The sequence below is a fragment of the Grammomys surdaster genome, unplaced genomic scaffold (assembly GCF_004785775.1).
Source record: "Grammomys surdaster isolate TR1022 unplaced genomic scaffold, NIH_TR_1.0 126298, whole genome shotgun sequence".
Taxonomy (NCBI): domain Eukaryota; kingdom Metazoa; phylum Chordata; class Mammalia; order Rodentia; family Muridae; genus Grammomys; species Grammomys surdaster.
Window position 1 is genome coordinate 1,724,426 of NW_021621098.1, and position 22,799 is coordinate 1,747,224.

Genomic DNA, 22,799 nt, shown 5'->3' on the forward strand with positions numbered 1-22,799 from the left:
AGGCGAAATGCAGACCCATAGTATAGAACATATTTCATAGAACACAAGAGACTAAATCTTCATAACATTAACATTAGTTACCCTTGACTTTGTAGTGAATACATGATTATCTTTAAGCTCTTTGTTGCTTTTTATTACAATTTTATAAGTCCAAACGTTTTATTGATATTATATCATCATCATCGTTGTCATCATCATCGTCATCACTATTGAAAAGGAGGAAGCTGAATCCTAGATGAGCCTGTATTACTGAACATTGAGATATCAGAGAGTAGGGGCTGGATTGAGCCTCTGTAGGTTTGAAAAGGCCCTTCAGTCCTAGCACTCGTCATATGACTGCTGTTCATTCTGTAAAGGGTAGCGGAAGATGTGTTTTAAGGAAGAGTCAATTTATCTGTATATGGTAATCTCCATAGTCTTCTGAATCGGTTATTATCACAGGAATCTGAAGGGTAAAAGAAAAAAATGAGGAGAAATCTCTTGTTGATTAAGGGCTTATGATAACACAGGCTAGTCTTCTTTCAGTTAGAAAATGCAGTGAGCCTTCAAGGTACAGACTTGCTTTAAAATGTGAAACTTTTAGGAATCATCATAAATAATGGAGAATAAGACAGAGATGGGGTGGCTGGAGAATCAGTTCACTGTGTCTCTGTTCAGAATATTTAAAAGCTTAGATTCAAGAGTGGAGAAAATTAGAAAGCAGGTCCACCCCCAAGACTGATCCCAAACAGAAACGTAAAGAAACAGATTCAGGTTTTAAGCACAGGGTGTAGAGACAGTGGAAGAATGTAGCAAGGTCAAAAAGCCACGGTGCCCCGAGTTCAGAATCAGAAGAGAGAGATTAATGGTAATAGGAAGCCAAACTCAACTCCTCTTCCACTTCTGCTACTATAGACAAGGAGGCAGGTCTCCAGCCGGGAGAGGAGGGCAAAGCCTTGTAAGAGGAAATTGAAACTTAAGATAGGTTAGCTGATTGTGTAAGAGTGCAAAGCGGCAGCAAATGAGTTCAGATCATCGGACCAGCGTGAATTTTGTTCTAGTCGCCCGAGGACTGGCCAACTGCTTGTCATTTTTGAGCAGTGGTGCAGAAGAGAGTGATAACTGGGCTGGGGATGAGGTGATGTCTCTATTAATAGCAAAACAACAGAACCAAGAGGGTTTCATCTTTAAACCAAATAATAGAGATGCTAGTGTTTTGCCCCCCTCAGAGGACACACAAGGAGAATTAGGTGAGGTAGTAATGTTCTGTAAAACTCACACTGACCTGGGAATGATTATTGACTATTTGCTGTTGCAGGCAATCAAGGCTGGTTTTAACCTAAGTGGGAAATTCTTACTCTATTCTGTTTTTCAGTCTAGGGATTGTGTTCTATCCCTTTACTCCCAGCACTTGGGAGGCAGAGACAGGCAGATGTCTGATTTCAATATGAGCCTTGTCTACATAGTGAGTTTGAGGCCAACTGTGGCTATAAAGTGAGACACTGTCTCAAAAACAAAACAAAGAATGCTTCTCACAATTATGTTCTAAAGACTAGAGAAAGGAGTTGTGGTGGTTTAAATGAGAATGGCCCTAATATGCTAATATATTTCAATACTTTGTCTCCAGAAAGTAGAACTGTTTGAAAGGATCACAAGAATGAGAAGGTGTGGCCTTGTTGGAGAAAGTATGTCACAAGGTTGGGCTTTCAAGAGCCCATGTGAGGCACTGTGACCCTCTCACTTTTTGTCATGACAACCTCTTCACAGCAGTAGAACATTGCTGTGAATAGCCTAGGTGCTGGAGCTCAGTGCCTAGTTCAGTGGATAAAAATATTTGCTTTAATGACATGAAGTCCTGAGTTCAGATTCCCAGATTCACATGAGAAAGGCCTGGTATGCTTGTATTGTTGACTATAATCCTATAACTTTTGGGGCCAGAGAGGAAGGATAAATGAGGCTTGCTGGCTGCCAGCCTAGCTCCAGGTTCATTGAGAGACCATGTTTCAGAAATATGGAGAGTGACAGAACAAGCCTCATCTTTCTGTCACTTGAAGCATTCACATAGTGCAGGCATGTGCCAGCACGCATACATACAATTTAAAAAGCAATATAAATAAGAACATAAGAGTAATCAACTCTTTATTCCCTTTCCTTGTTGCTGACTTATTCATCTTGAAGACCAGAACCAAAAGATACTAAGTTGAGAGATGATTGTGAAAACAGCCGCTTGTTAAGTACTGTCTCACATTCTTTGAGATTCTGTGGTAGTGAGTCTTGGGTTACAAGAATCTGTATTTAAACACAGGTGCCAGATGGTGTTGCCAAGCTGAAGCAGCTTGGGCACTGCTGGGCTGTAGAGCAGATAACCCATGAGTCAGAGGCATGGTGTCTTAGCAGTGCTAATTCTACTCTGACTAACAGCTCGTCCTCACACCTGTCCTGAGAGTGGGTGCTATCTTTAGTACTCTTAGTTTTCACATGAGGAGTTAGGGTGTTTTGGGGGTCTCACAGCGGTAGCAATTGGTGGGGACACACTGTCAGGCAGTCTGCTATATTGAAGTTCCATATGGTAAACATTCAAGATTCAAATGTGGATACCATTCTCAAGAATGTGGCTCATAAGCCTGAGTCAGCTATGAAGAGCTCTACCTGGACATCTGGTCATGGTCTGTCTCTAGCATCTAAGTAGCATCTTTATAAAGACATGGGAGAGTCTCTTGATAATTTCTTGATATATAAATCTGAGGTGTGCAAAAGCCAGCTGAAATAATAATTCCCTGAGATCAAATTTTGGCTAAATGTAAAAACAGACTGCTCCTGGAAGCCCAATTCAACCTCATAGGAAAACTACAGGAAGGGAGCTATGACTTATCAATGCTGATGTGTCAGGCTACAACCTCAGCACAAATCACTGGGGATTTTGTTCTTCTGTAATCTTTTGCTTGGACTGTCTTTTTTTTTTTTTTCTTCCTCCTGGAAAATTGTAATCATCTTTATAGGCAAGACTTAAATGTCACTTAAGTTATGGAGTCCTCTTTGACTTCTATAGCTAGATTAATCAACCCATTCTTTCTGCTTCTTTAGCACTTTCTTCCTGGCATTATAATTTTGCGATTATCTTTTCCAGTTTGTGGCACCTCTGTACAAAGTCACTCAGCTGGGACAGACAAAAGTCACTTTACCCTTTCCCTCTGTGAGCCCCTGTTCTCACTAAGGGCTGTTGTTTTTAATTTACTGAATGTGGATAAACTTTGTCCATTCCTTATTCCCAGCCCTGATTTAAGTCTGTATGCTGAAGAGTCTCTCCAGCTGTCACTCCTCACTCACCCCCATTTCCCACGAAGCAATCTGGAGAATTCTCTATCAAATACAGTTTGCTGGTGTGTTCCTGGTCACAAAAACATCCTCCTTGCCCCAGTCAGTAGGATAACCCCAGGCTCCCAGCCATCTATGGTTTGACCATGTGTCACTCCCCAGCTTCAACTTTTGACTTCCTGCCTTGCTTCTTGGGTCGCACCACAGGGAGCTCATTGTCATTCCCCAGGCATGTGCTGTTTCTTGCTGTCTCATTTTAGCTTTGACAGTGAGCTCCTGCCACAGTTCCCTGCCAGGCCCCTCTGCCTTGCTACTACAAGCCTCTTTTTGGGAGACCTCAGGACCCCTTCCTCTGAGCCTTCATATGGATATCCTGGGGCCAAACACATCTACACTTAGGAGCTTTGAGCTTTTGCGCCTCATTCTGTTTCCTATGGCAAAAGAACCCTCAGAACCAGCTTTCCCAAAGGCTGTTAATTGTTGTTGGTTTTTTTTGTTGTTGTTGGTTTTTTTTGTTTTTTTGTTTTTTGTTTTTTTCTTTTTTTTTGTAATTGGAAACACAGCAGAGTTAGAACTCTGCCTCTCTTGCTATGTGGAAGTGTGGTCTTGGGTATTTCACTTCCTGTGAGAACCAATTTGCTCATCTGTAAATTCTTGGTATTCTTCCCACCCCAGAGTCTTAAGGATAATCAACTGAGAAACCAATGTTGTCTAAAACTTAAGTTATCCCAAGGATCTGCAACAGATAGTTCTGTGCTTTTGCATAGTCAGAAACAATTCCTACATCGTTCAGTGTGCTTAAGCTGAAACTCAAGGTTCATTGGGATTAGTGTAGTGTTGTTCATTCATTTGCCAAGGGTCTGACTGCATCTGAGTTTCAGCAGCAAAGTAGAGAACTTGCAACAGATCAGCAAACCTCAAAAGCTTGCTGTTTGCCCTATATAGAAAAAAAGTGCTCACCCATGAACCATGCACATACAAGAATATGTAGAGTTCATGGCCCCTTTCAGGTACACAGTGAGCTTGAAGGAGAAATGGGGATGCTCTTGCCTTGTCTTTCACAGTTTGCTTCTGTCTGGTCACCCCTCCAACTCTGCCATGACCCATGTCCCTTGACAAGAATCTGCCACAGCTCCCTCATGGTTTTAAGTTTGTGCTGGGAATGAAGAGGCTAATCTCTAACATTGCAGTAGGATACAGGTTTATGGCATATCTCTCCCCTTAGTATGTCAGACTCATGAGTTCTTTTGTTTTGATGAGCTAAGCTTTCCTTTTACCAAGTATATTTTCTGTCTCAGGATGCATGTATCTGGGATCTACAGGAGTGTAGTACTGTAACACCTTCTTGAATCTCAAACTCCACAAGTATGGGAGACCTCCCTTCTTACTTCTCAACTGGATTTGAATTGTGTCTTTTATTATGAAATTGATAGCATGGGGACATATTGGAAACAATGCAGACTGTACCCACATGCCCATACCAGTCTTTACATCTTACTGTGCTGCTTCACCTGTAAGTTACTATGGGTAAATTTGAAGCCATCTGTATACCTTTTTTTCTGATGCATGTCCTAGCCTTCCCTTCCTGGGAATGGCTGCTATTATTGCCTTGTGTGTCTTAAAATTCTCCTTCTAGTTGTATGAGTCTATAGCATTGACTACCTTTGTGATGAAACTCTGTATAAATGGAATCACCGATCTCATTTTTATTATTTATATTTATTTCTAAGAGTGACTCCTACTGCCATGTGCTTAGCCTTCAGGTTTAATCCTGAATGCCACACAAATGGGATTTTTACTTTCTCCAAGTAATGCTCATCCTGAGCTTGATGTGTAATTAAACCTCTCTCCCCACATTGTGTATGACTTTAAGGTTCTGATTCTTTTTGCTTGTTTTGTTGTTGTCCTTTTGACAAGTTTCTTATGTGGATACATGTTACCAGTTTTTCTGTTTTAATGTTGGATATTTCTCTTTTGAGTTAGGGGAAATGTATTGGTCCATTTTTCTGTTGATGAATGGGTAGGTGCTCTATAGATGCTGAAACAGCCATGCTTCCATGAACTTCTGTACTTGTATCAGCTAGGACACCCAGGTGAGCACTTCTTTGGGAAGGTAGTACAGTGTATGGGGTAGCCATAGTCATCCTCTACAGACTTTTCCAAATTATACCCCCAGTTTCTACACTCACTCTTAAGTAAAGAGCTTGGGTCCTCTGTCCTTGATTTTATTTCTCTTTTCACATAACCTGCCGTGAATGTGATGGCTTGTACTCATTCTTCTTTGTCTGTTTGACTAAAATACCTGACAGAAGTAACTGGGTTGAGACAATATTATTTAGGCTCCTGGTTTTCTAAGTGTCTCTTCATCTCCATTGGTCTCCTTACCCTAGGACAGAGTGTCAGGCGGGTGTCATCTGTGGCTGAGAGTGGTTTTCACAGCAGAAAGGAAGCAGAGAGAAGAGAGGAGTGTTCTTGGCTCTCTGTTTCCTCTAGCTCACGGAATGGGGCCACCTACACTCAGTCTGCTTCTTCCCCCTCAGCTGATCCTTTTTGTGAATGTCCTCACAAATTCATCCAAAAGTGTACTGCAATGGTCCCTTAGTTCTCTCTACATTGTATCTGGATGACAATCAAAATCTACCACCAAAAAGCTAACCTACCATCCCTCTAGTTGTTTCTAATAATATTTTGAGATAAAATACTGTGCAATATTGAGCACACGGTAAATTTGTTTACTTTTTTTATTTCCTTAAACATGAAAAGAGCAGGCTAGCTATTAGATGAGTGGCTTTTTGCAACACCATTATTTCCAAACTTCATATGTGTAATTCAGGGATTCTTTCAATTAAGAAAATAAATTGTATTGCATCATCCATCACCTGTTTGGAGTTCTGTCCCTTTGGGATTGGGTCTGGGGATCAGTGATGGTTTCTTTCTGATTCCTTGTGTTATTAAGGACTGTTCTTAATGTCTACTGGGCATTTAATGAACTTTATGTATTCTTCCTCCTTCTGTGTTTGAACTTTCATTCATCCTGTAGTTAGTAAGAATATGGTAGGTCTAAACATCCTGAGTTTGGACCAGTGAAACCAGGAGAAGTAGTGCAGATGTTGATGACTAACTCAGCACCCCTTTGAGTGACTGAGTTTGAAGGACTCTAATTCAGCATCCCTTGAGTGACTGAGTTTGAAGCACTCTAATTCAGCACCCCTTTGGGTGACTGAGTTTGAAGCACTATGAGTAACAGTATATTGATAGAGATGAAGATGCAAAAATACTTATAACTACTTTCTTAAGTTTAAAAAAGAATCCTAACTGGATTGATTTCAATAGTTTTAACTTAACCCTATCCTTTGAATTAAAGATTATATACTTGATACTGTTTGGTTTGACTTAGCATGCATTATTTATCCTGCAATGAGTTTATCATAACATTTTTCCATCTACAAAGAGTGTTGAAGCAAACTTCATGAAGAACTGGAAGAGAATGTATATGTTCCCCCCCCCCCCCATGAGCCTTCTAGTTACTATGGGTGATGTGTGGGCCCCAGGGACTATTTGGCTGACTCCTAGCTCCCTCCACACCCGCTTCTCCCTCTTCTTTCTCAATGACCATTTTAATGGAAATGGTCAGTCCTTAGAAAAACCTGGAATGTGTATTATGTAGATTTTATAGGAATAGACAAGTGGGACTTGTTCCTTCAACTCCAATAATCAAAAAGATTAACCCTTTGCCCTCTATATTCTAATTGAAACCCTTCAGAAACAGAGGTTATTTGTACAAGATAGTTGAAAAAAATGGGGGTGGATGCCAAGTGGACTGTTTCTTAGTAGAAGAAGGCAGCAATCATTACCCGAATTTTTCTCCTGTGTTGCAGGTGTCTGTGGAGGCTTCTGGTGAAATCGCGTTATGCAAGACTGGATTTCCTGAAGATGTTTACAGCGCAGTCTTACCGAAGGATGTGCACGAAGGACAGCCCCTTCTCAATGGTAGTATCTTAAAAGAAAGACTTGTCTTCACAGTGTGTCCACGTGTTTCAGAATGTCTCTGAATCATCTCTGTGGCAGAGGGAGTGTGAGGTTTTCAGTCTCTATAATGAGACCTCAGGGAGTTGATTGCAGGATGAAAGAGAAGCTTATGTATTTTCTATATACATTGTTGGAAGGCTCCTGGCCTTGTGAAGGTTTTCACATTTCTTCCTTGTTCAATTTATACTAAAAAACTTCAGTCAGCTGCTTTCTTTGCATACATTTCATGTAGTCTGAAGAATGATACTTATTAGAAATCTGGTTCTAAGGGTCAAAAAGTGATTTCTTTGAATTTCAGAAAAGGTCTTATAAATATTAACTTGGATTAAAACATGCTTGATTCTAATAGTCAGCTACATTATAGTGAACAAATTCAACAAGTAGAGTCTCAGAGGGCAGCATGAAATCTGTGTTTTTGTTACGACATTGTTTATAGAAAGTACTAGAAAGCTCATCTACATAGAGCATATGTGAATCTCAAATACAGACTCATTTTCCATGTACATATGATCAAGTTCATTATGGTTACTGTTTGAGAACTCTTGCCAAGACAACTAGATCAAAATCAGAAACAAAACCTACCAAAAACAAACTTTCAAACCCCTTCCTTTAGTCCCAGTGAGAAACAAGTAAAAGCTGGATTACTAGCATTGCAGTATTATCATGAGCATGTCCATCATGATGCAAGTGCTATTGAAATATGAAAGCAAGAATTGATCAGGGAGTCACATTTATATTTTCCTTCCCTGCAAATCTTGCACATCTCTAAGGGTGTCTGAGAGAACTGCATTTAGAAAATCTGTTAACCTCAGCTAATTAATTTGCACAGAGCTCTACCACATAGCCTTAATTGAAGTGTCTCCATAGCAGTGACAAACCTGGTACTCTAATACCTAATAATCCTAGAGGTAGGACTTTGAAATGTAAATGACCTCTTAGCTAGGGAAGTGCTTTCCTGCAACTTATATTTTATTTTAATTTCTATTTAAGTTATGATTTGTTCCCACCTATGTGGTCTTTCTGAAGTTGACTTTTAATTTTCTCAAACGCATCCTCCTGTCCCTGCCTCATTACATGCTATTTTAATGAGCACATGTAAGACTGTCATAGCACTGGATCACTCTCTTATGTAGTGGGCAATGGGTGACTTAATGGTGGCTTAATTCAAATCACTGAGTGTCAACATTATCTCAATGAAAATCTTGAAGTCCTGCATACTTTCCATGTTCTTTGGATCTGTAAATTACTAAGTAGTCTCCTAAAACCTGTTTAATGCAAAAATACTCCAAAAATGTGCAAAATGTTTTGATATGACTCTAAGAAATAGTTTGGCCAGGCAAAATGAAATTTTAGAGAAATAGGTTGCAATTTTTCATTGTATTCTTATGATTGATTTTTTTTCAGTGAGTAATGCCTTTTTCAAAGATCCTTTAATTTGTTTATTACAAATAGGCACATAGCCTGTCACAGGAAACCATTGACTTAAAGTTAATTAGTTGGGCATTTTGAATAGTTTTTAAAATGAGAGCTCACTTTCTAGGTATCCAATAATGCTAATAACACAAAAAATAGGGCTCAGCTTTTTGCTCATGTCTTTTAAATATAACCTAGACACTTGTGATTTCTGCTGACATTGCAATTATGAAAGATTCAAAATATTTTTGGTTTTCAACTCCATCCAGCTATCCGTCTTGAGAGAAAAATCTATGATAGTGTGTTGTTTTCCTCAGGCTATACCATTATTGGTTTCTTCATCCTTCTTAGAAGATGTTAAAGAACACATTAGCATCTGAAAGCTCAGGGCATTCTGTTTTAAAATGCCCACTAGTGAAAATGGTAACTTTGGGAAAGGAAGAAATTCACTCAAACTTCTGAGGAGCATTAGTCTGGTCTTTCCAAGACAATTATTTTCCTGTCAGAGATCTGACCTTAAATGCTTCCAAGCTTTTATATTCTATATATTTTTGGAGTCTTAAGTAGGCTGATCATCCAAAACTGTGCCATTCACAGAAGGCAAATGCCATGCTGTAATTAAATGCATTAGTATGGATACTGCAGTAATTCAATTTACTTTATACACAGGGCTTTGCTAAGCCAGTGAGGGTGATTGCTTCTGCTGTATGCTAGTGATCTGTATGGTTAAAGGAAACAGTTGTCTGAAAGTCCTTGACCCTTTCCCAAGCTGTTGGCAGATTGGGGTGTTCTATCATGTGAAGGTTAAGGAGTTAACCACCATCGAAGTTCATCTTATTTTCATTTTGCTGCTTTGTCTCTGTTGCAGAACATTCCTTTCTCAATCCTGTAGCATATATGTGTCCTTTAAAGTTAGAATCAGTTTCCTTATTCTAGCCAGTCATTTTAATTCCATATTTTCAGTATTTGATAATGTCATTCTTATTATTTCCTTTGGTTTCCTATTGATGACATTTTTAAAGAAGACAGTGGTTCCACGTTATGATGTCACAGGACACGTGTGACATATAAGGGTTCCTGGAAAAGTTGACAATTTCGATATTTATGTCTAGGGTTACTGATCATTTTTCAAGAGTTGAGTAGTCATCTTCATGAAAGTGCTTGAAAAGTATTAAGCTCTCCTTACAGACTTGAGATGACATTAGAGAAGCCACAGAGGAGCATGGCATGTGGCATGGACAGTCATTAAAGCACAACTCACCCCATCTTCCCTTTCATTCATGAGGCAACAAATTTCAAGATCTAGTTAGACACTCCAGTGTCTCTTCCAGATTTCATAGGTTTGTATTTCTGTAAAACCATGAGGAGAGTGATGTGCCTTATGCTAAACTTTTGCCTCTCCTGTTATGTTATGTGAATACTTAGGCTCATCAAAGACAGTCCATTATTTTTTTAAAATGACTAGATAGTCATTTTATATAGGCTTCAGTTCTGTGTTGTTTGCAAAACCAGATTTTTCATAGCTATGTGTCTATTTTTAAACATACAAGTTGTTGCCAATTTTCTTCTCTGATGTATAGTGCTGCTATGAAGATTCCAGAGAAAGTTAATGTTTCTTTAGGGACAGCATCTTCTACAATTTGTTCAAAGTAGAATTTCCAGGTCAAAGTAAAAATAGAGTTTTGGAGATGGATATTAATGTTCTTTTTAAATTTGTGTACATGCATGTGTGCGTGTGCCTGCCTTGCTGTGTTATAGCTTCATGTGTTGGTCCTTGCCTTACACCTTGCTTGAGACTGTGCTTTTCCTACTCCTGCTGGGTAAGTCAGGCTAGCTGTACTGTGAGTGCCCAGGGCTTCTGCTTCTGTGCCATCTCTCTGCACTGGCATTAACAAGTGCTCAGTACTGTGTTTCTTTTCTGAGGATCCAAACTCAGGTCCTCACTGAAATACTCTGCCAGTTGAACTATGTCTCCAGCCTTGGAAAAATGTTCTTTGTAGGATTAAAAAGAAAAAGAATTTTAAAGATTAAAAGTATGTTACTTCATTTTAAGATCTTCATTACTATGTAATTTTGTAATGTTTTCTAGATTTGTTCTTTCCATTCTGATAGAAAACAGTTTTCAATCCTATGAGATATATGTTTGCCTTCATGAATTAGGATCAGATCTATCATGTTTAGGCAGTCATTTTTACTTTACATTTTCCTATTCCAGTTTCAAAGCACTTATTACCAACTCTCTCATTTTCCAGACAAGCAAATTAGAGCTCTGAGAGATTATAGGCTTGCCCATGATTACATAGCTTCTTAGTCTGATAGCTGTAGACCTGGAATTAGAACTCAAGTTTTTTTTTTTTCCTAACCTAGTTCTGATGATGTTGATAATTAAAAAACAGATCCACCACAGAGATGGGGGAGGTTCTAGGGAACTAGTCCACGTATCCAGGTGTCTGTTGCCAAGCTTTTAGGAGGGCCACTTTCTCTCCTGACATAATGATTTACATGTTGCTGGATAGATTTGGAGATCATCACTTAAACAATACCCCTCTCTCCCTTTCTATCTTCCTCTCTATCTGTTATCTGTTTATCTATCTATCTAGATATATGTCTTTTAATAATTTTCACTCAGTCATTTGTACATACTTACTTGCCAAGAAAAAATATTGAGCTCTGAAAGATAATATTTAATTTAAACTCCACTAAACCAGAAAAAAAAACCTTTGAGTACATTACTTGAAAATAAAGTAATTACTATCTCATGTTCACAGTATCTGACACTGGCACAGCAACAGCAAGCAGCCTGGCATTGCAGAGGATCATAGGGTCTTCAGTGTGCTTGTCAAGAGGGATGTCCTTGTGTGTCTTGCATGGGTTTTACCAAGTCAGCTCCTCCGGAGCTGGTTAACAGAAATAGCACCTGGCAATTACTATGAATATGTTCAGTAATCCATACTGTTGCACAACCTCTGGGTAGCTCTCAATGATTGTGTTCAACTCTTCTACTCGATAGGATTTAAATCAGATTAGTTGGCTTGCTGATGGAGCCTGTTCTACATTAACATGGGGGCTGAAGGATGGTAACTGCAGACAACATGACTGAAATAGTTTTAATTTCTTTAGTAGGAGTATAAGGCTAGAACACTGTGGTGTGTGTGTGTGCGTCTGTGTGTGTGACTGCATATTATTGTGTAGGGTGTTATGTATGTGGGAATGCATGTGTGTATAGAGGACAAGGGTCATCCTGGGGTATTTGCCTCAGTTGCTTTCCACCTTGGTCATCATGGCATGATGAACTGAGGCTCTTGCAGATTGAGCCAGATTGGCTAGCTAGTGCCGACTGGGGATCTGCCTGTCTCAACTTGCCATTATTACAATTGCTTGCTCCTGTGTCCAGCTTTTAACAACGCCTGGGGATTTAAAGTTGGGTCCTCTTAGGTGGCAAGCACTATTACTGACTAAACCACCCTCTCCCCAGCACTTGCTGTACTATTTTTTAAAAATAATATTAGTGCCTTCGGATGGTATGTCTCATCAAATTTTAACAGAGACTTGTTCATGACACTGTTATGATTATTTGGTATTTCTTATTTAATATGTAAAATATTTTAAAATGTTTGAACTGTATAGGTTTATAAAGCTCTCGTTGATAACGCCAAGCAGGCCTTTACAGTCCCCTGACATGTGATGGATTGTGGGGAATGGTACAAAGCAAAGGTATTGTTCTCTGTGCTATTGATAAGCAGCTGGGTGCATCCTTAGTGATCATTTTTCAAAGATCTTCTTATGATCACTAGTATTTTTTTTTTTAGAGTCAGGGCCCTTTTAAAAATATAGTTTTAAAATGATTCACTTATTTATCTTTTGTTTTATGTGTTTACATCTTGCCCCCTATCCTCCCCCAATACTCTGTGTATGTGTGTCTGGAAGTTTTTCTAATGCTTTGGGTGCATTTTAGACCCTGTTTTATCAATGCAAATGATGACAAGCCTGTCTAGGTGTACGTTTCCCATTTTAGCTCCTTTTTCAGGTATTCCTAGGCTTGAGCAATTTGGAAGAGCTATATGAACTTAAAACCAGGAGACACCAACAAACAGGCTCCCAAATAAGAAAACCTTTCTATCTGTCTATCCTTATAGCCAGCATCTTTCAGGATCTGTGTATGTTTCGCAAAAAACAGTGTCATAAGACAGATGTAGCAGGACCAAGAAATGGAGAATGTGTGCTTTGCCAGTTTAAGTAGCATGATCAGGGTATAAGAAAATTAAGGTAAAATTTGCTGTTGTATTCTCCAACAGCTATAGATCCTGGTGGAGAAGAACATAAAGAACAGCAAACAGTTCTTACGAGGGCCTGAGGGAGAGTGCCTGGCTGACCGGAGTGGGGACAGGAAGGGGCTGAGGTGAAATGAGGTCACTGTAGTAACAGCCCCTTTGTGTGAGGCTTTGTAGACCATTATAAGGACTTTGGCTTTGACTAAGAAGAGGTAAAGAGTTTTGGAGGGCTTTCAGCAGAGGGAGGACATGATCTGACTTCAGAACAGGATCACACTGGCTATGACATTAAGGAAAGACAGGAGGAGAGGCCCAATGGAGGCTGCTGTGAGAGAGTGACGGAGACACAGAGGTGGGAGGAGGGCTGCAATCTAGATTTTACAAGAATCGTATGTGAAGTAAAAGTCATATAACATGAAATCCACCGTTTTAAAGTGACTGGATGGTAGTGCATAGTGTATTCACGAAGCAGTACAAGCACCAGCTCGCCCACTTCCAGACCGTTCTACTACAGCAAAACAAGGGGCTTTCCCCAAAAAGCGCCATCCCTCTCCTTTCGTCTCACACAAACTTTTGTGGTTGCTTATTTCACACAATATAAAACTCGGGAAATTCTTGGAAGCTCTGGCTATGCCGTCTGAAGCTCATTCCTTCCTCTAGTGACTGGTATGCGTGCTATGAACCCATTCAGACACACGGTGGGATATGCATACGGTTGGTTATACACGCACACACACTGTAATGTATTTGTCCTTTCTGTTGTGATTCATCTGTTGATAGACATTTGAAGCATTCTCACTGATGGCTCACTGAGAATCCTGATGGTATGTATTTTGTACAGTCAAGTAGAGGAAAGACGTTTCATAAAGTTTAAATTTTCCATGGGGAGAAGGTGGGAATTGAGTGGAAGTTAGAGGTATAAGTGGCTGCATATGGGGGGTCATTTTTAAATAGATACTTAAATGTTTTTATAGTAAGAAAACAAGTCCAATCGGAAGGGAGACTCCACAGTCCAGTACACAGGAGTCAGTGGCTTGAGAAATGAGATGAGGTGGATCTCCGGCCCCGGGACTGCTTGCCATCGCTGCATGTGCTTTACACACCTGCATTTGGACCTCCTCCAAGGCCATTGGTTATGGCTTCTCAAATGGCTACAGGTCCTCATTCCAGCCTTCTGATTGATCTCAGCAGACTTCCTCTGCAGAAATGGCAAAGAGAATAAAAATGAAACCTTTGTGACATTCCATGATGCAAACTGTTCTCATAAGTAGAGTATCCTTAACAGATGGTTATCCTGTTTCTGCAAGAATATTGTCACCACTCTCTGCTCTTAAACGGGGAGGAGATCATTCCAGAATAATATCTGCTCCAACTTTGGAGCACTCTGTTAAAAAACTGACTTTTCAAAAACTTTAACAGAACCATGTTTCTGAAACTTTTACCCTGTATACCACTGATATTACAGTTTGCTAGTGTATAGCCCCTTATCCTCTGAGGTCATTGCATTTGATCTTTTTTTTTTCCATTCTGTAAGGTGTTTTGAAGGTTTGACACATATTAGGCCCTTTTCAAGAAACCAGGGGATGGTGGTTAACAGAGAAGCAAAATCCTAGTGGGAGTGACTTGAATTCCATATTCTTAACCCCCGTGGGCATGGTTGCCTGGGCATCTTCATTCGTCCAGACCCCTTGGCTGAACATCAGACAGTGTTTCCAGTGGCGCTTGAGCACCTTAAGTCACTCTCTTCTTTAAAAGGGAGGAAGCTGAGGTTTTCCCCCAGTGGAACTTATTACCTTGTGCTCTGATGTGCCTGACCAAGGAACTCCTCCTGCCTTTGATGCAGGTATGATCTTCTGGGTAGGACTGACATTATTTATGGAGACATTGTTTTAGCTCTGGCTAGAAATGAAATTAGCTCAAGGCCCTCAGTGACTCTCAAACAAGCTGATTTCCATCTTGACTGTTAAAATTTATTTTTTAATGCAAGTGCTAGACATGTAAGTTGAGTCTTTTTTAATAAAGAACCTCGCTTCACAATATCTAGAGACCCCATGACACGCCAGATTCTCAGTGGCCGTAGAAAAATATGCCTGTATTTATTTTATAAGAGACCAATTGAATAGAGGAGCAAGCAAAAGAAATAAAGAGGTTTCAGTGGGTATTAATCAAATTGAAGAAATGACCCCTCGCCTCTCCTCTCTTCATTTTCTCTCTCCCTCTCTAAATTATGAAATGATCATGAAGAAGTGATAGATTTCAGCTTACAGCAACTTCACACATTAGCTAAGACTACACTCCAGTCCTTGCCCCATGCTTTCCAAGAAATAGAATTTCTTAATGGCAGACAATGAAGAAAGTGCGTGCCTACAGCTGAAGCACAAAGACAGAAACAAGAGCCAGTTTCTACCACTTCAGATCCCTCTCTTAAAATTCTTTTTTTCCACATAGAAAATGACCTGCTATTAAGAATCACATGTGTTATCAAAAAATGTGGCTTTCACATTTTTCGGAGATATATAAAATTGTATATGTACGTATGACATGGAATTAGAATCAAATCCAAACTCTAAAAGGACCCAAGGTACCAACAGGGCCATGAGGAGATGAGAAATGGGGATGGAGGGAAGAGAACTTTACCCATGAATATTCACAGTGCAACTGTTTTTTAAAAAAAGTATATGCTTAATGTTCATTCATACCAATAGATGATTGTCCCTAAAATGACAGGATATAAAATAAAGATGCATGACTGTGTTTGTTGATATAAACACATTTCTTTGTATCCACCAGGACCCTCCTGGTTACAGGAGTCTGTACTTTCTTTTATCTCCTCCCCTGTCCCCAAACCCTGAGCCTTTTGGGCTTTGTCTTCTAGAGACAGCCAGTGGTTTCCTCATTTATTTACTTTTTATTAAATATTTGAAGGTTTTCAGCATTTTTATTGTTTATGTATATTTGTATGAGGTTGCAGGAGCTTATGTGCCCTACAAAATGCAGGATCCTGTGTAGCAGAAGAGAGCATCAGATACCCTGTATCTGGAGTTACAGATCTATGTGCTCCATATGGGTTCTTGGGATTGGATCTTGTACCTCTTGAAGAGCAGCCAGTGCTTTTAATCCCTGAGCTATCTCTTCCGCCTCTAATATTTTTTTCATAGAATGTATTTTTATAATCTTTGCCTACCCCAACTCCTCCCAAGTCTTCCCCACCATCCCAACTTTATGTGTGTGGTCTATTGTGCTCTCTGTTTTTTTTGTTTGTTTGTTTTGTTTTTTTTGTGAGCCCAGGTTTTCCATGGCTAAGCCTTTGCTCCAGCCCTGACGCTTTATTTAAATTTCTGTTTCTTGAGCATTTACAGATAACTCTGGTCACACTCTTTCTCATGGAAGGGAATTCATTCATAGCATCCTCTGGCATGCTTCTGTTCTCAGGTTCCTTTTCTGGATGTTTGTGGATTACTGAACTGTGTTATTTTTGTGAGGTGATGGGTTTTTTTTGGGTGCCTTACCAGATGGGATTACCATTAATGCAGTGTCCATTCTTAGTGATAAGTTGAGAGTGAAGTTGAAAGTTGAACGACTTTTTAAAGACTTGTGCTTCTAGTACCTGGATGATCCCACCCCATGTCCTCTCTAGGAGGAGTTCTGTGTTCCAAGATGGGTTCCACAGGGTGGGAGGTTTCCATTAGGACAAGGAAGATCCCTTTAACTAATGTACTTAGCATGGTTTGGTTGTGGTATCTTTCCTTTGTTTGCCCAGACTTTGCTTGTCTCATGCTCATTTTCTCTAGGTCAGTTTTTGTTTCTAAGGTTTGTATTAAAAAACATGGCAAGTAACTCTCTCAGAGTTCCATTATTTTAGCTTTTTAAAGTCCAGGATCACTGATGTTCAAATTTTAGAGTATGTGAGTTACCTATGAAGGGCCAGTTGCCATGGTTCCATGATAGACTTTTGGGTACTAGTATCATGTCTTCAGGGGAATTTTAAGGGTGATGCTGATAATGGTGGAGGCACTGACATTAACACCATTCGCCTTCATATGCAACAGAAATCAGGTGCTATTCAGTTATCTGTGTTCCATGTTAGATGTCAAGCCATGTTAGTCCACATGTGTAATTAGAATTATTGGTGTTGTAGACTTACCAATAAATGGGTTCTCCTAACATCTGAATCATATGATATCTTATATACACTCTTAATTAGTTTTACTTTAAGCATCTGATCATCTATTTCTTTCAAATAAAAAGCATAGGCAGTTCTAATGAAAGTGTTAAGTAAACAAAGACTGGTTCTTTCCTTACCCCATGACAATTAGAATAAAAGAAGAAAACTAACCAAAATAGCCCATAAATTTTATTTCTTAGCTTGTCTTTGAAAAAAGAATATTTTCTTTTAATTTATGTATCTGTGTCTGAATGGATGTACGGTACAAGGGTGTGGGTGTCCACTGAAGCCAGGGAGTGTATCACCTGGAGCTGGAGTTACAGGAAATTGTAACTCTCCGGATGTAGGTACTGGGAACCAACTTAGGTAGGTCCTCTGAAAGGGCAAGTGCTCTTATCATTAAGCCATCCCTCCATCCCTGATCTCAGCCAATTCTTGGTGCTGAACCTCCCTCAAACCAGCTGCTTTGCTTACCTGCAGAAGGTGTAGTCTGAGCAAAGGCACTCTTGGTGGGGAGGTGGCACCTTGATGACCATTCTGCCTTTGATTTGTAACTGGGAATCAGCTGGTCTTCCTGAGGTTCTCTTTTCTCCTCTATACCTTAGTTAGCGCTCTGTCGGATTATATTCTCAGAACCTACACAACAGGACCCATTGCTTATCATGTAATTTGGATTTGAAAAGGAACCTCAAAACAAAGTCTTCAAAAATTTAGCATGAATTGTATATTTAAGAAAGGTATGGAGATAAGGGGAATTCTCAGGACCTAGGAAATATTCGTGTTATGTAGATTCATTCAACAAATTTCTCTGCGTGAAGAAATGGCTTTGGAAAGGTTATTGCCCAGCCAAGACTGATGCATTGTGAGGGTAAGAAAAACACTAATAATTTGTGCTGGCCATTTACATTAAGTGCTTTTCTACGCAATTTTAAAGGGCAAAAAATAATGGGGTACCTTAATGAAATATCAGAGAAGAGTCTTTACAGAACTGAATATTTGTCATCGTAATTTTTTTGTAAAATCAAATCCTCCAGATTTTCAAATTATGCATGTATGTAATTATGCCATCAGTTCAGTCACTCGGATCTGCCCTGGCATCCTTTGCTGACTTGTCATTCATTCAGTGTAACATAAAGTCATTGAAGCAGCTTCTTGCATTTATATTGTAAGGAAATGGTCCTTCGTGAGCTAAGTGCTACTCAACTGAAAAGGCCCAGCGTGGTGTTCTGGGCAGTTACTAATTATGGACACCAGGATTTCTCGGCCCATTGTGCTATCCCAGTCTCTCAGTTTTAGTAGTTTTACATTAAACATCCTAAACACTTATCTCATCCTGACTAATTCTGCAGCAGTATTTTCCATGCCATCATTTAAGGAAACAACTTAAAATGGGGAGCTTCTTTTGTTAATAGTTGGTAAATGGCTTCTGTGGCCACATGTGGCATGTCAGCAATTCTGTGTAAAAATTTGTAAGGAACACCTCATAGTTCCTGAACAATTTCATGTATCCTATTTTAGTTTCTGAGCTCTGCAAGTCAGGCAGTTCAGGATGTGGGTGTTTCCACACAGTGCTAAGACCTCAGAAGTAAAGTGATTCCCTGGAACCCGACAGTGAATAAGCAGCTGAGTAGGATCAAGAATTGTGTTCGAACTTCTCCCTCATACACAGTCCTGTGACATCAGGGGTTTTCCAGAAGTGTCCTTTTGATAGAATATTTTGGGGACTTAGGCCTTGCTTGTGACTCTCACCCAGTACACATATGCTTTTAATCTTCCTGCCAGGCAAGGTACAAAGTCACTTTCCTATGCCCTTGCCTGGTGAGCACAGAAATGTTCTTGATTTCCTGAAGGAACTACTGAGGGTCCTCAAGGTTCTGTGAGGTTCTCAGTGCTGCACTTCCCCTTCTTAGAGCCATGATGGCTTTAGTTTGATTATATGTCTTAAAGTTTTACTTCTTCTTAGGGAAAAGGTCATGGAAAGGGCCAAGTCGCTTACATAGCCAGCCTGTTTGTTTTTTAATTTAAGAAGCATAAATTTATTTCTGTGGAGCATAAGAGAAGATACACACGGCCCTCGTGAGGCAATGCTTTGCTGTCTGGTTCACTGGGGGCAGCAGGCTGCTATTCGCAGATACAGACAAAAATCATTTGTTTGCCATGAAATACTGAAATTGCAGTCTATCTGAACAGTATAAAACAACAAAAAATGCATGGTTTTCAAGTAAGAGATTTTCTAGATGAATAATGATATATTTTTCATCAATGTTTCACATGTTCCAAATCCTATGGTTGCTCCTTAATCTTTAATATACTTCTGTAAAAATGCTGATATAGGTAAGTGCATTGAGATACAGTGAGATTTATGTATTTAAAGGTGAAGTGTTCAGAAATCAAGGTGTCAGGAATTGAATCCAGGTCTCTCGTGTCTATGTACAGTGAAGCTTCCACAAGACATGCCTGAAGATTCCTTGTATAAGTGAGAGATACCATGAGATAAGATGGATGTTTCAGATAAGAGCTTAGAAGTATCCTCTGATGAAGAGCAATTTCTAAAGATAAAGGAGTATATCTGCAAGTCCAGATTGTATACTTTGTCTTATTACTTATGAAATTTATATATATGCATATGTATGCCATGTGTATGAAGGTGTCCAAAGAAGTCAGAAAATCGTGTCAGGCCTTATAGGACTGCAGTTACAGGTAGTTATGAGTTGCCCTATGTCAGTGCTGGGAACAGAACTTGGGTTCTCTTTTAGAATAGCAAGACAGACCCATCACTACCTACTCTTTCCCACAAGTTTTATTTAGATGTTCTTGTTAAAGAATACTTCCTAGAAATATAGACCAAGTCTTAAAGATACTTGAATGATTGAGTGGGGAATGAGTTGCCTTGGGTGGGCAGTGGCATACTCTTTGAATTTGTGGAGAGGGCAGTTAAGTGATGTTTGTATCTGAAGCTGTGAACATAATGACTGCCATTCTGGAAATCACATGTGTTGTTGACATCATGGTGGGCTCCATGGAGTGCTATTCCTTCAGCAAGTATTTGAGAAGCATGTTATGCTAATTACTTGGTTCAGCTTCAGGAGAAAGTAAGTCAATCTCTGCTTCCAGAGACGAAGCATCATGGCCCCCCTTTGCCTTTCTTTCTCTTCTTCTTTGGTTGAAAAAAAAAGGAAGCACTCTCAGGAGTCCCTGTCAGTTGTATACTTCCTAGTAGAGTGGAAAGAAATCTGTCCCTAAGTGAAATTACTGAACTGCTGAATTAATATGATCCAGGAGCTCTTCTACCCCTGGGCCTCTAGTCATGTTAGCTGATAAGCTCCATCGATTGTGTAAGGCAGCGTGAGATGAGTTTTCTGTTACATGCACTGAGTTGCATCCTAACTGATACTAGGTCCCATGGAAGGTCTCAATGAGGTTGTGAACACAGGCTTTGAGCCTTCGAGGGAATTAGAGGCCAGTGCATGTGATGTGGTCGCAAAGAGAAGAGAAGAAATGTATTAAGGTAGGAATTCAGACTGTTGCTGTGGGTCAGGAAGCTGGATTGCTGTGCTGCTCTGCTCACGGTCAGCTGTCTAAGGTAGGGACTATGCTAGGCTCTTTCCAGTATGTCCACTACCTATAATAAGAGCAAAATCCTTGTCTTCTTCGTATTATTGTGTCAAAGAAAGAAACAAGTATGAGCGTAAGTGTGTGAAGAAGATTCACTGTGAAGCAGTAAATTATATCAGTGTATTAGTTCTTCCAGACACTAATGTTGAATATTTTTAATATGTAGAACTTAGAAATTTAGAAAGATGAAAGACAGAGACATGATGCTAGTTTGGAAGTGTGTAGAAGGTTTTAGGGTCAAAGGAGATTTTAATGAAGTTGTAGAGACTCCTCTTCAGGTCATAAAAGGCCTTGCGAACAGTTTCTTTCCTGCCCCAACCTGTGTATTTTCACCCTCTCCAAATGTCCTTTTTCCCAAATGCCTTCCAAAATATTTTGGTTTTGTTATAAAATATAAGATTGAGTATAAAGGATAAAGATCCAGAGTGTTTTCTAGGTCACATCTTAATACTAACTCTGCAAGGCAGCTTGGGAAGTGCCATGTTGAAGATGCTACTAAGGGTCCCTGGCATTTGTTCAGATGGAAGAGGGGCACTGTCCTTCAGCAGCAGCTATGTGCCGATGAAGGACTTCACTCCCAGGCCCAGGTTTGCACAGGTCACTGAAGTCTTTATGGGCCCAGAGACGGAAAGCCTGACAGAAAACACAATACTCAAAAAAAAAATCTCTTTTCCTGGCATAAGATATTGTTTCAGTATTTTCTAAGTCAGTGTATTGTGTTATGAATAACTTGCACTCTTACAGGCTTTAATGTAGGATACTCTTTTGGGCTTTCAGACATAGGTTATCTATCTGATCAACAAATTATGAGGCATTTTTGGTCTTAAATAGCATCTGCTTTCTCAGTATTCGTTACATGTCTGGCTAGCTTAGGAAATAGTGTGAAGCACAGTTTCTAAAATGAAAACCCAGGTGAGTGGAAGAGTGTAGGTGACCATCTATGTGTCTGACGTCCATGGTTAACTAATGCAGTCTCTCTAAGGTAGCTAGCTCATCAGATCATGGCTTTGCTGTGGTTTGGGATCCTATGAGCACTTAATGCTGGTGACTTGGGTGCTTCTCTTCTAGACCATGTTACAGGAAGCATAACTGCTCTCCCAGTCCCACTTGCTTTTGAAGTCTTGACAGAATTGTAGATTTCTGCACTCCTGAGCAGGTAGCATAATCTCCATCTGGATACTGGAGTGTTTTGTGTGGATTGGCTCTTGTCTGCCTTACAGTCACCTGAGAGGTGTACACACTGTGACTGTCTATTCTATTTTATAAAAGAAAACTGAAGTTTTGAGATGAAGGAGTTTATGACTACCCTAGCACTACCCCCAGTGAAGTGGTGGGGCTCAGTGTCCCATTATTTTACCAAATCTGCTTTGTTGTTTAGCACACTATTTTGATAGCTCTGGATCCCCTGTAATGACTCAATTCTAATTGCTAAGATGCATTACACTTAGGTTTTATAACGTTAATTTCTATTTCCCAGCTCATGGACTAGAATATAACTTAAGCTAGACTCTCCTTAAGTAAAGCATAATTTTAATGTGTTAGTTTTGTTCTGTGCGCTAACTGTTCACCAGATCGCCTTAAAATGTTTTTGGATAGTTATCACAATTAAAATATATTTTTTAAGCTGTAGGTAGATTTTTATATATAGTGGTTATGTTTCATTTTCGACCTTGAAAGTCTCACAGCTGTGACTTAAGAGTGTAAAACTGGTGGTATTAAGCTGCTGTAGAAAAAAGTAACTCAGCTTTAGCAGAACTTCAGCTTGGTCTTGATGTTATTTTGGAATGCAAATAACAATTATCATCTCGGTGACTATTAACCAGAAGTGACATAGAGGCCATTCTAGGGTCTGTTTGCATATTACAAGGACAGAGGTTACCTAATAAAAGGTGCTTGCCTCTTTTTGAGTAGACCAGGATACACACAAAACTATATATGAAGGTCTGTTGTAATTAGATATTAGGGAGTGAACCTGCCATTGTTTGCATCTGAAATTATTTTCCAAATTGAAT

General features: G+C 39.6%; 1 protein-coding gene across 1 annotated transcript in view; it reads left to right on the top strand.

Annotated features, from left to right (window-relative positions):
- The window catches only part of Cdh2 (cadherin 2), a 209,848-nt gene that overhangs the window by 25,399 nt on the left and 161,650 nt on the right, over positions 1–22,799 (top strand). Inside the window, exon 2 of the mRNA XM_028759514.1 lies at positions 7,173–7,284. Within this exon, the coding sequence (XP_028615347.1) occupies positions 7,173–7,284 (112 nt within the window). The remainder of the gene's footprint in view (positions 1–7,172; positions 7,285–22,799) is intronic.